This window comes from Petaurus breviceps, unplaced genomic scaffold (assembly GCF_028583685.1).
Source record: "Petaurus breviceps papuanus isolate PSGF00001 unplaced genomic scaffold, PetGlider_PUasm1.0 318, whole genome shotgun sequence".
In the NCBI taxonomy this organism is placed as follows: Eukaryota; Metazoa; Chordata; class Mammalia; order Diprotodontia; family Petauridae; genus Petaurus; species Petaurus breviceps.
Window position 1 is genome coordinate 378,579 of NW_027186078.1, and position 19,753 is coordinate 398,331.

The 19,753-nt window shown below is 39.8% G+C and overlaps 1 protein-coding gene and 1 long non-coding RNA gene across 2 annotated transcripts; one reads left to right on the forward strand and one right to left on the reverse strand.

The window, feature by feature from the left end:
* Window positions 1-821: 821 nt before the first annotated feature.
* LOC138167877 (zinc finger protein 3-like) lies at window positions 822-19,366 on the forward strand. The gene is made up of 4 exons (XM_069096856.1): window positions 822-945; window positions 2,794-2,867; window positions 12,549-12,663; window positions 18,073-19,366. The coding sequence occupies exons 3-4, from the start codon at window positions 12,615-12,617 to the stop codon at window positions 19,173-19,175; spliced, it is 1,152 nt and encodes a 383-aa protein (XP_068952957.1). The 5' UTR covers window positions 822-945; window positions 2,794-2,867; window positions 12,549-12,614; the 3' UTR covers window positions 19,176-19,366.
* On the reverse strand, window positions 3,067-16,528 carry LOC138167883 (uncharacterized). The gene is made up of 3 exons (XR_011169982.1): window positions 16,343-16,528; window positions 5,976-6,031; window positions 3,067-4,196 (listed from the first exon to the last, which is right to left on the reverse strand). It is a non-coding gene; the product is annotated as an uncharacterized lncRNA (long non-coding RNA).
* Window positions 19,367-19,753: the final 387 nt, after the last annotated feature.

Genomic DNA, 19,753 nt, shown 5'->3' on the forward strand with positions numbered 1-19,753 from the left:
TGGGATAGTGGCTTTGTGGAGGTAGAAATGATTATTACCTAAATGGATATGAAGAGTCAAGGTTAACACCAAGTTTTCGAGCCTCCTGTGGGTCAGGAAATTCAAAAGAAGGTGGACTTCAAGGGAAAATTGATAAATTATGCTTAGGACTTGTATGTAAATGAGAACTATTAAGTCACCAAGTACAGTAACCATCTTGGGGGAGGAGACATGACTGGAGTCAAACCAGAGAGAATGAGGAACCACAAGAAAGAATGGACCCGATTGCTGGAAGCAGGTGGTAGATGTTGGGAGAACACACTTCCCTGGAGAGAAGCTGAAATACAGAGAGAACTTTGTACTCCGGGAGCACTTAGAAGGATGTTGGTTTGGGGGAAAGGTGGTGGCATCTCTTACCCTGTTTGTCCCAATGACTTAAAAGGGGAAGCGGGGGTACAGGTAACCACGGCCCATTTTTGCCTTCTCTGCTCTGGACTAGGTCAGGTTCTTGTCCTGCTTTGGAGTCATTATTGGTATAATGGATCTAGTAGGACCTCAGGATTCAAATGAATAATCTTATTCTAGCAACCTCCAGCTAAGAGGCCATACATAAGGCAGTGGTGATACAGTGGATAGCGTGCTGCGCTTGAGGTCAAGAACACTTCCTGTGCACCCAAGACCTGCTGTACTGAGAGCACCAGGGAAAGGCGTCCTAACCAACCGTGCCAATCCTAAATCAGCGCTTAAGCGGCCTTTGGCGCAGCCGCGCCCGGGAAGCGAGTGGGCGTGGCTGTCACGTCTTTACGTAGTGAGAATCAGTTGGCTATAAGAGGGCACTGGGTGTCACACAGTATCCCAGGCGGGAGAAAGGAAGGGCGTGGTGGCCGCCATGTCTATGGGGGGCGGAAGAGAGGAAGGCAGAGGTGCTGTGGCCAGCATATGGCAAGAGAAAAGAAGGCCGGTGGGGTAAAGAGAGAGCGCGAGCTGGGGGCGCGGAGGCTGTTTCTGACGAGGGAAAAGGTGGCAGCGCAGCAGCCATGTCTCTTGGGGGTGGGAGAGGAGGAAAGACAGACGGGGAGGCCATGTCTGTTGGGGGCAGATGAAGGGAGGAAAAAAAGGTCGTAACAGCCACCTTTGTGGAGTTAGAGTCGGAGGAAGAGTCACGGTGGGGAGCTCGTTACTTTCTGACCAAACCCAGAGATGAGCCGGGGTCCCGAGGGTCTCCCGAGCCTCGTCCCTCCTGTTCCCAGCTCTAGGGTCGCTGATTACCCCCCACAGCCTGGGTTGGCAGAGGGAAGTGCCACCCAGGCGACCCCTTCCTGCCCACCAGAGATCGAACCCGCCATCCACCGAGTTGCGGGGACCTCCAGCCGTCCTAGAGCGGTTCCGCCGAGGACCGGGATCGCTCGTGGGGGGTCGGGTCGGGGGGTCGGGACGCGTTTCTTCCGGGTGGGCGGTAGTGGAGGCCCGCGGCCTCTGTGTGTGTGGGTGTCTCTTTTCCCTTCCCTGCGGTGGGTGAGTCCGGGCCCGAGGGAAGCGGGCGAGGGGTGGAGGCTGTAGGAGCATCCCAGGGTCCCCACTCCCCAGATTCCTCCCTCGATCCTCCTGACTACTGGGACCATTATCCACACGATCCCTCCCGCGGGATCGCTTGGCTTCGCACCTCCCCGGTGCCCTCAGCCGGCCCCCTACGTCCTGCGTTACTGAGCTTCATTGTGGTAAACCCGAAGCAGGAGCCCAGCTCGGAGCTGTGCACACAGTAGGCCGTTAATGTTTGCTGAATGGGGTTGGTTAGAGATGCTTCCTTCCCCCCTTCCCTCCCCTCCACCAAGCCCAATTGCCGAATTGTGGGGTGCAGACCACGAATGTTTGAATAAACTGGAGCCCGGAGGAGAAAGGCGCATGCATTGATGCTTTGTGGGGGGCAGTGAGGTGTGAAGCAGTGGGGCTTCGCCATTCTGTGTGAGCCACGCGCCTGCGCAATCATCTTGCTGAAGCCCATGACCCCCTTCTCGGGATAACATTTTAAAATAATTGAATGAAATGCTAACTTTCAGTTAGAGATAAGTGAAAATAAAGACATTTTTGTTTTCTGTCAAAGTTCACAGACTTGAAGATTTATCTAGGAATTCCCTTTCGAGTCCATGGACCCTAGGCTTAAAAACTGCTATAGGAAGAAAAGCACCATATTTGGAGTGGAGAGAAACTCGAGTATTAATCCCGTAATCGATCGACATTAGCCAGTTTTGTAGTCTGAATAGGACTGCAAAGTAAGAATGATGAAAGGATCCGTGCAGGAGCTCTTTCTAGGCCTGACTTAGATCAAACTCTAGGTTAAGTTTAGGTAGATGGCATATAGCAATTTTTAAAATTTGAAAAATGTATTAAGTCTTATGAGCTTCACCATTAGATTGTGCGTTCTCCACGCTTTTTCTTAGAGCAGAATTGTAATTTCGCTGCTTTAGGGAGCAGCTGCTCTGCAATTCACAGTTTTAGAGTTGGCTGCAGACTCTTGCCCAGTCATTTAACTAGTGGAAAACCCAGATCTTTCTGATTCCCAAGTCCAGCACTGTCCTCTAGTCTAGACCAAAGGTTCTTTGTGTGTGTGTTTGATGGACAGGCCACGTAGACTGTTGAAGTCTGTGGACTGGCATTTCAGAATATTTTAAATGCCAAAATAAAGCACCTAAGATGTAATTTTCCCTGTACAAGTTTAGGGACACCTTGAAATCTATCCACAGACCCTTTCAGGTATGTGAACCCCAGGTTAAGAACCCTGGCCTAAACCATACTGCTGTCCTCTTTTTCATTTAGAGCCAAGAGATCTTGAGTTCTATTTCAACTACCTCGATTTCCACATAAGGAAATGGTCACTCAGAGAACTTAAGGTATTTGTCAAAACAAGTTATAAGTGGCAGAGGTGGGATTTGAACTGAATAAATCCAGTGGTCCTTTTATCACACCGTACACCCTAGCTATTGTGGGATAAAATCTAAATCTGTCTGAAATTCAACAAACATTAAACGCCTACTATGTGCATGTCACCTTGCTGGGAATTGGGGCTTTAAAAAGAAAAAAAAGACCCAAACCCTTTCTGAAGGATACATCTTTGCAAATAAAATCAGGAACAAAGAAGATTGAGGAAGGAGAGACTCTAAGTTATAATGAAAACACTTTGTAAAACTTTTAAACTGTATAAATGAATTGTTGTTATTATTGGAGAGCTGCTGGGACTTTACCTAGATTTAAATTTAAGAATAGGTAGAATTTAAATAGGAAAAATGCCCTACTGGGCTTTCCAGGTGAGAAAGCAGCAAGGGTTGAGTGAAAGTGAGAGTAGCATGTTTGGGGATGAGCTAGAGGGATACTTGGGAGACTAATCTGAATATGGAATTTACACAGGATAATAGGTCACATTTATATACCACTTTAAGGTTTAGTATACTTCAACTTCTATTAGGCCCTCACCATAGGAAGGCGTTCCTCTTAACTTTCTCTATTGATTTCGTATTTCATTCCCCACAAAAGTTATTTCATCCTAAAGCATAAGTCTGACTATATCACCACCCTATTCAATCAGTTCTTCTGCCTCCTTCTGGCTTCCAGGTTCAAATATAAAATTCACTTTTATAGCCATCTATAATCTGATCTCCTACCTTTCTAGTTTTCTTACACATTACTCTACCTGCCTTGGTACTGCTGTCTAGTCACTGTGGCCTCCTTGCTTTTACTTAGACCTTATACTCCACTTCCCGACTCATTGCCTTTTCTGTGGGTATCCTCAGTGTTTGGAACTCTTCCTCTTTATCTCTGCCTCTGGATTCCTTCAGGCATCAGCTAAAGTTTTATCTTCTGCAAGAAGCCTTTCCCAATCCCCATTCTTAATAGCTTTCTCTTTGAGATTGTCTTCAGTTTTCTTTGTATGTATCTTGTTTGTACATAGAAACAGCTAGGTAACACTCTCACAAATCTGACCTCAAACACTTAATAGCTATGTGGCCCTGGGCAGGTCATTAACCTCAGTTTGTTCAACTGTAAAATGGGGATAATATTAGCACCAACCTCCATGGTGGCTGTGAGGATTAAATGAGCACTTAGGAGAGTGCTTTGGTATAGTTAGTAGGTGCTTACCAAGTGCTTCTTGATTTGAGTCTTCTCTCCTTAAGCCTCCCATACCTCTTCTTCCATCTCAGCTGAGTATGTCACCTCTTAATTCCCTGAGAAAATGTAGGCTATTTTCGATTAGTCCCCTCCTCTTCTCTATATAGAAACTTTATGACATAGTTTCCTACTCTTCCTTTCCTTCAGTCTCTGATAATGAGCTGAACTGTACTCTCCAAGGCCAACCCCTCTATACATGCTTTTTTTTAATTATTTTTTTTTATATTTTAAGTCCCAAACTCCCCTCCCTGCTCTAGAGAAAACCACCATTTGACATAGATAGATAGATAGATAGATAGATATACTTGTAAAACCATAGTGTACATATTTCTATTTATTAATTCCTCTGCAGGTGGATAGTGTTTTCTTTCATAGGTCTTTTGTAGCTGATTTGAGTATAATACCCAGAATAATTTAGTCATTCACAGTTATTCTTCAAATAATATTGCTGTTACTATATACAATGTTTTCTTGGTTATGTTCATTTTACTCCATTATTTCATGCAGGTCTTTCCATGTTTTTCTAAAATCAACCAGTTCATTTCTTACAGCACAGTATTTCATCACAATCATATACCACAACTTGGTCAACCATTCCCCAAGTGACAAAAAGAACTGCTATAAATATTTTAGAACATATAGATTCTTTTCTTTTTCCCCTGATCACCTTGGGAAACAGATCTAATAGTGGTCTTGTTGGGCCAAAGGTATACACAGTTTTATAACTCTGGGCATAATTCCAGATTGCTCTCCAGAATGGTTGGATCAATTCACACCAACAATTTACTAATGGCCCAGTTTTTCTATGTCCTCTCTAACATTTGTTATTTTCCCTTTCCATCATTTTAGCCAATCTGATAGGTATAAGATATCTCAAAGTTGTCTTAATTTGCATTTCTCTAATCAGTATAGTAAGTGCTTAAGATGAATGTGTATTGATTGATTGACTGGTCTCACCTAAATGCTCTCATCTCTGGGTTTTTGTGACACTGCTCTCTTGGTCCTATTGCTTATTTGACTACTCAGTAGTTTTTTTTTACTTGGTTTTTAAAATTCAGAACTTAAACACCAAATAGACCGAGCATTTCCATACAGAAAGTCGAACAAATAATGAGGATTGTATATAAAATTGGGAATCTCTGTTACATTCAACCTGCTTTTCCTGTTAAGCATATCATAAATTCACTGTTATTTTCAGAAGCTGTCCTACTCATCTGTTTCCTCCCAAACTTCTGTTGAAGGCTTCTGTGCATTTTAAATGATGCAGCGACCTCTTTTTTTCCCCTTTGATTGCTAGCCTCCCTCTTCCCCCAACTCCCCAATTGAAAACAAAGGAAAAACAAAATCCTTGTAATAAATGTGGGTTTATATGTATCTGCGTGTTTCTCTACATGTATACATGCAAAACAAATACAGTGACCTTGTCTTAAAATAGATATATCCAATTCTATACCTTGAATCATTACCTCTCTGTGTCAGGAGATGGATAGTATATTATCAACAGTTTTCTGGCAAGGCAGGGGGTTGGTCATTTCATTGATCAAATTTCTTAAGTCTTTACATGTTTTTCTTTTCAATGTTATTGTTATATAAGTGTTTCTCCCACTTCCACTTCCTACACTGCATCATTTCATACAAATCTTCCCCGTTTTCCCTGAAACCATCCATTTCATCATTTTTTACATGTAGTATTGTTCTATCACGTTCATATATTTGTTCAACCATTCCCCAGTTGATTGGCACCCCCTTCATTTATAGAAAAGCAGAGAGGTTGATAAGAGCACTGGACCAGGCATCAGGAAGACCTGAGTTCAAATGCGGCCTCAGACACTTACCAGCTGTCGGATCCTGTGAGCAAGTCACTTAACTCTGTTTGCCTCAGTTTTCTCATCTGCAAAATGTGTTAGAGAAAGAAATGGCAAGAAAACTCCAAATAGGGGCACGAATAGTGAGACACAACATTGTTGTTTATAGTACTTTGCTACAACACATAAGAGCTTCTCTGACTATTTTTATATATAATAGGTCTTTTCCTTTCTTGATATCTTTGAGGTTGGCTAGTTTCAGTTTTGCTGAATCAAAAGATATGCAGTTTATTTACTTTTGGGATATAGTTCCAAATTACTTTTCAGAAAAGCTGGATGAATTCCCAACTCCACCAGTAGTGCTGTGTTCTGTCTTTCCACTCTTTCCAGTAATCTTCATTTTCCTTTTTTGCTAGTCTGACAGGTGTGGGAACCTCAGAGTTGTTTTATTTTTCACACCTCTAATTATTAATGATTTGGAATATTCATTTTAGAGATACACAATTTGCCATATTAAGGAAAAGTCCATTTATTCCTGAACTCTCCATAATTTTTAACAGGAATGGAATGTTGCATTTTGTAAAAAAAAAAAATTAACAACCACTAATATGTAATATTTATTGTTATGCTTAGTAATGTGATCTGTTATTTTTATAGTTTTCATAATATTGAAGAGCCTGCATTGCTGGTATAAATCCAACCTCATGGTATAAATTTTTTTTAATATGTTGTAAACTATTTGCTAATATTTTATTTAATATCTCTGCATCAGTATTCACAGATGGCAGTTAGGTGATGCAGCAGATAGAGCAGATGAGTCACAAAAATTCATCTTCCTGAGTTCAAATCTGGTCTTAGATACCTACTAGCCTTATGACCCTCGGCAAGTCACTTAACCCTGTTTGCCCCAGTCCCTCATCTGTCAGATGAGCTGGAGAAGGAAATGGCAAACCACTTCATTATCTTTGCCAAGAAAATCCCAAATGAAGTCACAAAGAGTCAGACATAACTGAAACTATTGAATGACAGCAACATTCACTAGGGATATTGTCCTATAGTTTTCCTTCTCTGCTTTGTCTCTCACTAGCTTAAGTATTAGAATCATATTTGTATCATAGGGGTTAAGTAAGATCCTTTTTTCCTATTTTAGAAACAATTTGTATAGTATTATAATTAATCTTTTTAAAATATTTGATATAATTTACTTATAAAACTGGTCTTGGGGCTTTTTTTTGAGTTTATGGTTTGCTCAATTTCTTTTTATGAAATTGAGTTATTTAAATTCTGCATTTCTTCATCTGTTAATCTGGGCATTTTATATTTCTAAGTATCCATTTCATTTTTGTTGACATATAATTTGGTAAAATAATTTCTGATAATATCCTTTATTTCTCTTCCATTTGTTGTGTATTGTTTTTGTTTTTGATATTAGTGATTTGGTTTTCCTTTTGTAAATCAGTGTAGCTAATTGCTTAGGTGTTTTTGGTTTTGCTTTTGTTAATTTCTTTGATTTTTAACATACTGTTTTGGTATTTTATTAGGTAGTGTTTAAAAAATTATTCCTTTCTAGTTATTTCAGTTAGATTCTTGATCTCTTTTCTCTTCTTTATTAATTAAAGTATTTAGCAATATTAATTTTCCCCTAGCAGCTACTTTGGCTACATCATTAAAGTTTTGATATGCTGTCTCATCATTTTCTTTTTGAAAATTTTTTCCCAGTTACATGTAAATAATTTTAACATTCACTTTTTAAAAAATTTGAGTTCCAGATGTTTTCTTTCCTTCCTTACTATTGAGAAGACAAGTGATTTGATATAGGTTATACATATGTAGTCATGCAAAACATTTCCATATTGTGAAAGAAAACAAACCTTTCCCCCCCAAAAGAAAACCAAACCCAAAATAAAGTTTTTAAAAGTATTCTTCAATTTGCATTCAGATTCCATCAATTCTTTTTTTGGAGGTGGATTTTTTTTTATCATGAGTCCTTCAGAATTGTCTTAGATCATTGTATGGCTGGAAATAGCTAAGTCATTCACAAGTGATCATTATACATTATTGCTGTTATTGTGTACAGTGTTCTTGTTCTGCTCATTTCACTTTGCATCAGTCTTTGTGTAAATCTTTCTAGGTTTTTCTGAAAGCAACCTGCTCATCATTTCTTAAAGCACAATAGCATTACATTGCATTCATATAGCACAACTTAAGCAACCATTCTGCAATTGTTGGGCATCCCCTCAATTTCTAGTTCTTTGCCACCACAAAAAAAAAAAAACTGCTAAAATTATTTTTATAGATTTAGGGCTTTTTCCCTGTTTTTTTTTTTTTTTAATCTCTGGGATACAGACCTAGTAGTGCTATTGCTGGGTCAAAGGCTATGCATAGACTTAGTTCCAAATCAATTCCCAGAATGGTTGATTCAGTTCAAAACTCCACCAACAATGCATTAGTGTTTCTGTTTTTCCTTTTTGCAAGGCGTTCAGGGTTAATTGCCCATGATCACACAGCTACTAAGTGTCAAGCATCTGAGACCAACATCAAACTCAAGTTCTCCTGACTCCAGGGCCACTCTCCATCCAGTGCTCAACCTGACTGCTCCTCCTGTCTCAATTTTCCCACAGCCTCTCCCAACATTTTTCATTTTCCTTTTCTGTCAGATTAGTCAATCTGATAGGTGTGAGGTAGTACCTCAGAGTTGTTTTAATATGCATTTCTCTAATGAATAATGATTTAGAACATTTTTTCCTATAACTATATGTAGCTTTAATTTCTTCCCAAAACTGCCCGTTCATATCCTTTAACCATTTATCAATTGGGGGATGACTTGTATTTTCATAAATTAGACTCTGCCTTCTATATGTTTGAGTAATGAGACCTCTCTCAGAGAAACTTACAGTCACTTTTTCCCCCCAGTTTTCTACTTTTCTTCTAATTGTGGCTGCACTGATTTTGTTTTTGTGAAAACTTTTTAATTTAATGTAATAAAATTATTCATTTTGTATCCCATAATGCTCTCTGTCTCTTGTCATAAATTCTTTCCTTATCCATAAATCTGACAGATAAATCATTTTATGCTCACCTAGATTGGTTATAGTATCACCCTTTATGTACCCATTTTGATTTTATCTTGGTAAATGTGAGATAGTGGATTATAACTATTTTCTATCAAATTCCTTTTTAGTTTTTTCCTGCAGTTTTTATCAAATAGTGAGTTCTTGTCCCAAAAGCTCGAACACTTGTGTTTATCAAACACAAGATTACTATGGTAATTTACTACTGTGTGTTGTGTACCTGATCTATGCCACTGATCTATTACTCTATTTCTTAGTCAGTACCAGGTTGTTTTGATGATTACTGCTTTATAATACAGTTTGAGATCTGGTACAGCTAGGCTACCTTCCTTTACATTTTTTTTTTTGTCATTGATTCCTTTGATATTCTTTAACTTTTCTTCTTCCAGATGAATTTTGTTATATTTTTTCTACTTCCATAAAATAAATTTTAGGTAGTTTTGATGGGGTACTTGGGCCCCAACCCTAAGATCATGTCTCACAGGGCAGGCGCCTACTGAGAAATTAGGAGGCTCCGAGCACCCTATCAATTTGATTAGTATGGCACTGAATAACTATATCATCACTGAATTCGCTGAATAAGTGGAGTTATCTATTGGTTTTTGATTCAGTCTTCAAACCACAAATTTTTGGGATTAAATTATTATCTCCAGTCTTAAATCTTTATTTCATAGGCCCTTTATTTTTATTGCATTGTGGTCAATAAAGGATGTGTTTGGTATTTTTGCTTTTCTGCATTTCTTTGTGAGGATTTTCTTCCCTAATGCATACATAGTTTTTGAAAAATTGCCTTTCAAAACTAAGAAATATATTTACTCCTTTCCATCCACATCTATCAATTGCCAGAGAGCGCTCATATCTAACTTGTCAGCAATTCTGTTTAAGTCTTTATGTCTTAAACATAAAGTTTAAGTCTTTAACTCCTTTTTTGTTTATCTTTTTGTCAGACTTGCCTAAGTATAAAAGAGGTACCCTGACATCTCCAATTATAATTTTACTGTCTTTTTCCATGTAAATCAATTAACTTTTCTTTTAAGTTCCTTGATACTATGTAAAGTATTGATAGTGATTCATTTTCTATAATGCCTTTAAGCAGAATGTATTTTCCCTGTTTATCTCTTTTAATCATACCTATTTGTATTGTCACTTTGAGATCATGATTGTTACCCTAAATTCTTCTCTAGCCTCTTATTTTAATTTGTGTGTGTCTTAATGTTTCAAGTTTATAGTAAAATACAAATTCCTCTCTTTAACTTTAAAAACTCTTTACCAAGTGTTCCCAATTTAGCTTTCCACCTTCATTAAAAATTATTCCCCTTCTTCCACTGTACTGTCCAGTGAAACTGGCTTGTTCTCTGCTCTACACACACAGCATTCTTTACCTATCTTTAATCTCTTCCTCTTTCTTTCTTCCCTAGTATATCCCTTTTTCTTTCCCTTTATTTCCTTCAGTTAATATCATCAAGACAGAATAAAACCATCTCCAGGCCCTCTTGTTAACTATTTAGCTCCCTCTTTGACTTTTGAAGACATTAGGATTTCACTCAGGTCACACCTGTTATAATTTAAACACTTCATTCTCCATGCCCTTCCAATTGCTTCCTTTCTCTGGGAAATGTTTGAAGGTCCCAGGCTCACCAGTGTTTTCTGACTTAAAGAGCTCTGATCTCTTCAAGGCTCTCAGGGGCTTTTCATGTCAGTGCTGCAATCTTTCAGAGCCAGTGGTGGATATGGACTGATCACTGCCATCTTTGAGCTTTGCCACTCTATCCTGGAGCATCCTTGCTGATGCACCCTTCTCCTTCACTGCTGGGGTATGCTGAATTTTCCATGGTTTTCTTGGCTAAAGCTCCCTAAATCTTCCTCACCAGGGTCCTCTGGCTGAGTCCCCTCTTCAACATCCATGTTAGCCCCTTTTACCAACAATGGCTGCATTAAAATATTTCCTTTTTGATTATTATTTGAACTGATTCTCTTTTGTTTTATCTTTTTTGGAATATGTATGTGAGAACTTGACTGTTTGCTTCTTTTCGCTAAGCCACCTTGGTCAGAGATGGTTCTGTCTCCTTTGCCAGTTCATCATTCACATCTTGCTCACTAACTAACTGCAAGTGTCTCCCAACACTATACTACATCACCTCCTGAAATTCAGTTCTGCAGCACCAAGTTCCACTGTTCAGTAGGACATTTCAAACGGGATGTCCTAGAGACATGATTATAGCTAGCATTTATTTAATGCTTTAAGGTTTGCAAAATGCTTTATAAATATTATCTCATCTTAACATATATAACAAATATATAAACACATATATAACAAATATATCTCAAACTTAACATGTATAAAACAGAACTCATTATCTTCCTCCCCAAACCTATACCTTTTCCATACTTTCCTATTTCTATTAAAGGCATCATCATTCATGTAGTCACTCTGCCCTTTCATTTACCGTACTCCATGCCTGGAAATGCTCTCTCCCCTTATATCCACCTCATAAAATCTCTCTCTTCCTCCTAGACTTAGTTCAAGCATTGCCTTTCACATGAAGCCTATCAATTTCCCTTCCCCCAATTACTAGTGCCTTCCCTCCCAGCTACCTTGTGTTTATTCTGTATGTGTATATGTATGTACATATGCTTGTTTTCTCCCCTCATGGAATAGAGGCTTCTTGAGCAATTTGGAACTATGCCCAAAGGACTGTAAAAATGTGCATACCCTTTGACCCAGCAATGCCACTTCTAGGGCTGTATCCCAAAGAGATCATAAAAATGGGAAAAGGACCCCACATGTACAAAAATATTTATAGCAGTTCTTTTTGTGGTGGCCAAGAACTGGAAATTGAGGGGATGCCCATCAATTGGGGAATGGCTGAACAAGTTGTGGTATATGAATATAATGAGATATTATCATGATGATATCGTGATGAACAGGTGGACTTCAGAAAAACCTGGAAAGACTTAGATGAATTGATGCTGAGTAAAGTAAGCAGAACCAGGATGACATTGTACACAGTAACAGCCACAGTGTGTGATGACTAACTTTGGTAGACTTAGCCCTTCCCAGCAGCGCAAGGACCTAAAACATTCCAAAGAACTCATGATGGAAAATGCCATCCACAGCCAGAGAAAGAATTATGGAGTTGGAATGGAGAGCGAAGCAAACTATTTTCTTTTTTGTTTTGTTTTTTCTTTCTCTTGCTTTCTCCCATTCATTTTAATTCTTCTATGCAACATGACCAATATGAAAAAATAGGAAAGTTTCTGTAGAGTACATATCAGATTGCATGCCATCTTGGGGAGGGGGAGAAAATTTAAAACTTATGGAAGTGAATCTTGAAAACTAAAAATAAATTAATAAATTGGGGGCGGGGGAGGAGAGAATATAGGCTCCTTGGAGGGATTGTTTAAAAATTTTTTTCTCCTCAGCACTGAGCACACTGCCAGGCACATAGTAGGTACATAAAAGTGCTAGTTAATTGGTTCATAACTATCTATACCATCTGATAGTGTAAGTGCTGATATTTCCTTTTTACAGGTACAGAGGTGAAGGGTCACTCAGTAAATGCCTGACAGTATTCAGACTGAGGTCTCCTGACTGCAAATGCATGTTCCTTTCACTATAGAGTATCAGGAAATAAGACTGGAAACAGGTAGGTTGGGGTCACATTGTAGAGGATTTTGCATGCCTTTCACTGCTTCCCTTTTATATAGAAACTCAAACCCTCCCTGAAGATATATCTTCCTTATTTCTGTAGAAGGCAAAACCATCTTCTCAGTCCTCCAGGCTGACAACCTAGGAGTCATTCTTGACTCCTCAGTATTTCTCACTCCCCTCCCCCATATCCAAGTTGTTGCCAGGGTCTGTCAATTTTACCTTTGCAGCATCTCTGAACTATGCCTCCCTTTTTTCCTCTGACATGGCCACCATTCAGGTGCAGGCTTTCATCACTTTAAGTCTTGATTATTATAATAGCCTGCAGATGTCTTTGCCAGCCTTAAGTCTCTCTGTACTGCAACCCATTCTTCAATAAGCTGCCAAAGTGATTTTTCCTAAAGCACATGTCCAACCATGTCACCTTCCCACTCATTAAATTCCACTGGATCCTTATCAACTTCTAAAATCAAATACAAAATCCTTATACTCTCCCCCACCCCCTTCCTGCTCCACATACTCTTCAATCCAGTAACACTGGACTCCTTCCTGTTCTTTGAACAAGGCCTTCCCTCTCTTGGCTCTGGGTTTTTCTCTGGCTGTCACCCATCCCTGGAATGCTCTCCTTCCTCATCTCCACCTGCTGGCCTCTCTGTTTTCCTCCAAGGTCCACCTTTTATAGAAAGCATTTTCCAATCTCTCTTAATTCTAGTGCCTCTGTGGAGTATTTCCTATTTATTCTATATTTAGCTTTTATGTACATAATTGTTTGTCTGTTATCTCCCCCATTAGATTGTGAGCTCCTCGAGGGCATGAACTATCTTTTTCATCTTTCTTGTAGCCACAATGTCTGGTATAGTAGGTGATTAGTAAATGTTTATTGACTGAGAGTCAAGTACAAGGATATATTTGGAGGAGAACACCCACCCTTATGTCACAGAATGTCAAATGTCTCTTCTGTGAGGGCTTCCCTTCTCCCTCTCAGTCTTTTGTGTTTTTTTCCTCAGTTTTCCTTATATTAATTTCCTATGAGATATCTTTAAGGGAAAGGATTATTTCCCTTTCCTGTTTGTAGCCCTAGTTCTGAGTACAGTATAAACCTCATATGAGATTGGCACTTAAATTGTCATATTCGCATTTGAATTGCATACATGAATTTGCATACCAGACAGATTTATTTGACTTTACCCTGCAGGTAGAAAGTGGTGGTTGCAGGTTAAGCAGCATGACAGAACCAAAGATGACATTTAAGAGAGATTGAGGAAGCTGTGATTTTATAGGATAGTTTGGATGAAAAGGGCCAAGAGTCAGAAATAAGGTCAGAGGCTATTATAATACAGTAGTGCCAGTGAGGTAATGGGGTGCTCTGTGGATGCTAATGGGGTAATACATGCAGGTATGGTCAGTTCAAGAGACATTGCAAAGGTAGTGGTACCATTGACTGAAAAATGAAAGTCAAGAGAGAAATGCTTTTCTTCTCCAGGACTTCCTGCCATCTTTTCTCCCTTACTCTGAACCATTTTCTATACTCAGAGATACCAAGGGAGACCATGGATATGCTGCTTGATAACTTCAAAATTTAAGAGCATCTTCAAACACCCTAATTTCCATTATTAATGGCTTGTTACTATTGCTTAAGCATAGATATAATCATATGGCAACTGCTGTTAAAGCTATTAGTGGCTCCCTATTGCCCAATGAAAGCTCAAATTCATTATTCTAACATTGAAAGCCCTCTATAATTGAGTATCTGCCTTTCTAGCCTTATTGAACAGCATTCTTCTCCATGCATTCCATGCTTCAGCCAAATCAGATTTTGCTCAGTCCCCCAAACATACCTTTGTTTAAAAGATGTTCTTTGCCTGAAATGCTCTGTCCTCTGCCTGTTGAATTCCTACCCATACTTTAAAGCTAAACCCAAATCTTGCTTCCTCCAGGAAGTTTTCTTCCACAAATCTCACAAAGTAATTTGCTTGCTACCATTCTTGGGCCTTACCATGTATGATTTTGTATTATAACTGAATTCCCCCATATCCTTCTTCACTATATAAGTTCCATAAGGACAGGGACATTTTAATACCCAGCCCAATGTTCTGCCCATAATAAGCATTTAATAAAAATTGATTTGAATTTTCTAGACCCTTTTTGATGCTGTTTGTTATTTGGACCTGTACTATCTAAGTTCCAGAAGTTGACTAGCTACTGTAGACTTTCCCTCTTAAGTTTTATGCAAGGATACCTTGTTTCATCATTCATAGGATTGTAGATTTAGAGCTAGAAGAGACTTTAAGAGATAATTTGTTGCAACCCCTTATTTTGTAGTTGAGAAAACTGGTGCCCAGAGAAGTGGTGTGATGTGCCCCAGGTCACACTGCCTACTCAGTCACTTCACAAGCATTTAAAGTGTCTTCTCTGTGTGCCAGACACTGTACTGTATAGGTGGTGGGGGATGCATCTGGGAATGCAAAGCAAAAGTCAGACAGTCTCTCAAGGAGCTTTCATTCTGTTGAGAGGGATACAACACTTTCAGCCAAAACATGAAATAAATTCAAAGTTGGGAAGGGGAGTAACTAACAACTGGAAGGATTAGGAAAAGCCTTTTGAAGGAGAGCAGAAGGTTCTAAGAGTTAGGGGTGAAGAGGAGAGTGTTGCCTGCATGGAGGACAAACTTTGTAAGGCACAGAAGGAGGAGCTGGGATATCCCCTTTAGAGTGTTGTATATGAGAAACAATAAATAGGCCATTTGGCTGAAGCATTTATGAGGTGGAATAATGTGAAATAATTCTGGAAAGTAGGTTGGAGTTAAATTGCCAAGAGCTTTAAGTGCCAAAGAGGAATTGGCATTTTTTCCTAGAAATAAAAGGGAAGCACTAGGCCGTCTTGAACATGGGAGTAGTATGGTGAGTTCTTTGCTTCAGGACCTTGCCCACACAGGCTACATAGCCAGAATATGAATGCGGGTGTTCAGGGGCCAAATTTATTGCTTATTACACTACACTGTTCTGCTTCATGTCTGTTCTTCTGGAATTTGCCATACTTGTTTACACAGGGGAATAAGGTGAGGTGCAGTTAGAGGAGTAGACTGATGCCTGATTTTGGGGGGACCTTGAATACCAAGCCAGATAGTATAACAACTCACACAGAGACCAGACTGTAGGAAATGGGGAGGCACTGAAGTTTTTAAGGAGGTGTCAACATGAAAGTGCTGTAGAATGTTGGCATGGATTGCAAGGGACAAGAGACTGGGTTTCCTACATGACCAGAATCGATATTTTTATCCCTACTCTAATGAAAGCAACTTCACAATTTTTTCTAAAACACGTCAACATTCTATATTAAAGATGCCTGAAATTGCTCAAGTAATCTACTTTCTGGGTTTTCTCACATAAGTGTACCTTCATCTCAAACTTGACATGTCCAGAGCAGAACTCATTCTCTTTCCTAAGAAAACCTACCCCTCTTTTAAACCTCCTATTCTTTTCCTTCCCATTTCTACCCAGGGCCCCAACCTCCTTCCATTCACCCAGTTTCACAACCTCAGTGTTGCCCTTCACCCCTCACTGTCACTCAGCCCACTTATCCTGTTAGTTGCCAAATCTTGTCATTTCTAACTTCACCACATTTCATATGTACATCACACAGCCACCATCCTAGTTCAGGCTCTCATCACCTCTCACCTGGTATATTGCAATAGCCTTCTAAGTGATTTCTGTCCTCCATACAGCTGCTAAAGCTCAGGTCTGACCATCTTTCTCCACCAGTCAGCAAACTACACTTTTAGTATCAAATATAAGCTCCTCTGTTGGATTTAGAAAGCCCATCCTAACCTGGCCCCAGCCCGCCTGTCAGGCTTGGGTACATAAGGCTCCTCCTCCCACATTCTTTGGTCCTGTCAGACAGGCTTTGTCACTGTTTATCTCACAGGACACTCACTCTAGCTCCTGGTCTGAGCCTGTGCACAGGCTCTCCTGCACACATAGAGTGCACTCCTTCCTCCCTTATTACCTTCTCTTAAAATCCTTTGTTTCCTTTGAAGCTCCACTCAAGGGCCACTCTCCACCTGAAGCCTTTTCTGATCCCCCAGCTGCTAGTGCCCTGTCCTCAAAATTACATTGTATTTATTTCGTATATATTTAGGATCATAGATTGAGAACTGGAAGAGATCCTAGAGACCAATGCATCTGCCACTGTGGCCCTCCCCTCCCCCATTTTCAGGTGAAGAAACTGAGGCACAGAGAATTTAAGTCCCACATCTAGTAAGTATCTGAGATAGGATTTGAACCAGATATAAGTCCAATGCCCTCTATCCACAGCAGGGTACTCCTTCACTTATATACTGTAGCACTCTGATACAATTGAAGCTTCTTGAGAGCAGACACTGTTTCGCTTTTGCCTTTGTAGTCCTAGCATTTAGCACAGTGCCTGTCGCATAGTAAGCAATTATAAAATGCTTGCTGGTTAACTGATGTGCAGTGTTCTTCCTATCTCAGCTCTTAGAAATGCAGGGAGCTGGCAGGGGGAGGTAGGGAGATGCTTCAGTTTCACGGTGATGGTAATGAGCTTAAGGGAGGGATAGCATCCTGGTGGTTGTAGGAGTGAAGGAAGTAGCTTCCTCTACCAGGCTATAAATTCCATGAGGAAGGTGCTTTGTAAATAAATAATCATTATATCATGAAAGCAAGTAATATATCTTATTTATCTACCTACCTCCCATTGGCGCTATTAATAGGGTAGTATCTTTGACTGTACAGACAGGGAGCTCTCCTTTTTCTTTAGGCTCACTTAGTACTGAGAGTCATGTTTGCAGACACTCAATTTCTCCTGTCATTGTACCATTTCTTCCCTTTCTTCTCTCCACAACATCCCATAAAAACCATTCCACACTGAGAACTCATCTTTCTATCCCTAGCTGACCCCTCTTCTTATCTGCTCATCCCTGATAGACCTCTTTAGATTCAGCTCCCACCCTCCTTAACAGGCTCTCTCCATTTTCTGAATTCTTGCCTGCCCTCTGTGCCCACAAACCTTGGCTTCCCTTTGGTCTCCTCCTTTCTCTCCTCCTCCTCCTCTCCCTCCCTTCTCACTCCTCTCTATGGATTCCCTTTGTTGTCTGTGCCCACCATTTCTTTATAATCTACTTCAGTCCCCTGGTACCCTCTACCCCATTTTCCTGAATTCTTGTCAGTCCCCCTGGGCTCCCCTGCCCTGTATGCCAGCTACCCCTCCCTCATCTGTTTTCCCTTGTTCTCTTTCATCCTGTCTCCCAGACTGTGAGGATAATTTTGAGATCTGTCAGCTCCATCTGCTCATGGGAGCAGTCTGCTTCTTTGGGAGTGTCCTGTTCTTGCCCTGGCAATTCCTCCAAGTACAAGAAACTGACATTTACATTTTGTGTCGATTGTTTCAGATTGTGAGCCAAGAACTGAAAACAAGGTGTTGACTCCAAAACAGGACATTTTTAAAGACATGCAATTAAAGGAAATGAAATTTGAAAAACTCACAGGAGATGTCCCTCAGGGACCTGAGTTTACAGAAGGCAGTGAATTTGAAGGTAGGCTAGAGAAACAGTCGGGAAATACTGAAATACTGGAGAAACCAAGTCAGACCTTTTCCCAGGAGAACAATTGTAGGCAAGTAACAGTCATCCACAAAATATCTGCTTTAGGAGTCAAAGCCCAAGAATATCATGAATTTGGGAAAAGCTTCAGTCCTGACTCCAAACTTGTTCCACATCCGAGAATTCCAATAGGAGAAAAGTCTCATCAGGGTGATACATGTGGCCAAAGCTTCAAACAGAACTCAGATTTAATTAAGCATCAGAAAATCCATGCATCGAAGAAACTATTAAAAAGTAATGAATGTGGAAAGTCATTCAAAAAGAGTTCAGTTCTTGAATATCAGAAAGCTAATGCTGTGTGGAAACCTTATGAATGTATAGAATGTGGGAAAACTTTTAGCCGGAGCGCAACTCTCCTGGAACATCACAGCATTCATACAGGAGAGAAGCCTTATGAGTGTAGACAGTGTGGGAAATCTTTCAGTCATAGCTCTACCTTGATTCAACACCAGAGAATTCACACTGGAGAGAAACCTTATGAATGTAATGAATGTGGAAAAGCCTTTAGTCGGAGTTCAAACCTTATTGAACATCATAAAACTCACACCAAAGAAAAACCTTATGAATGTATAGAATGTGGTAAAACCTTCAGCCGGAGCTCAAATCTTATAGATCATCAGAGAATTCACACTGGAGAGAAGCCACATGAATGTCATGATTGTGGGAAAGTTTTTAGTCATAGCTCAACATTAATTCAACACCAGAGAATTCACACTGGAGAGAAACCCTATAAATGTAATGAATGTGGAAAAGCCTTCAGCCGGAGCTCATCCCTTATTGAGCATCAGAGAATTCATACTGGAGAAAAACCTTATGTATGTAATGCATGTGGGAAAGCCTTTAACCAGCGGTCAGGACTTCTTCAACATCAGAGAATTCATACTAGAAAATAACCCTGGGAATGTAATGAATGTGATAGTTTTAGTTAGGCTTGTAGTTTGGTAAATTCACCAGTAAATCCACATGGGGTTACAACTCCATAAACATTGTAAATCACTTGAGGACAGAACCTGTCTATCTAAGGCATCTTGCCTATTTATAGAAGCACAAAGACCCTCAATAAATAGTTTTGTTTTTTAATAAATGGAATGAGTGTGTGAAAATGTTTACTTATAGTTTACCCTTAATATTCTCCATCAGAGAGGTCATATCTGTCAGATATATCCCCACAGGACTTAGTACCTTACAATTTAGGAGAAGATGAGGAGGAAAGGACACTCTCAGAAGTATGGTCTTATGGAAATAGTGACTAGTGATTCCTAAAGATTTGGCTTCAGGATACCTGGATTCTGGTCCCAAATCCATTACCAACTTGTGGCATCTCCAACAAGTTTATTTGTGCTTGTTTGACCTCAGTTTGTAAATCTGTAAACTGTGGATAATAATACTTGTTTTGTTAATCTTACAGGATTTTGTTTTGAGAGATTTTTGTTTGTTTAAGGATATTTTTATACTTAAAGGATCTGTGATT

Coding starts and splice junctions, on each gene's coding strand:
- LOC138167877 (XM_069096856.1), top strand. CDS start 12,615: ATGCATGTTCCTTTCACTATAGAGTATCAGGAAATAAGACTGGAAACA. Junction 12,664..18,072: donor GGAAATAAGACTGGAAACAG/GTAGGTTGGGGT, acceptor CGATTGTTTCAG/ATTGTGAGCCAAGAACTGAA.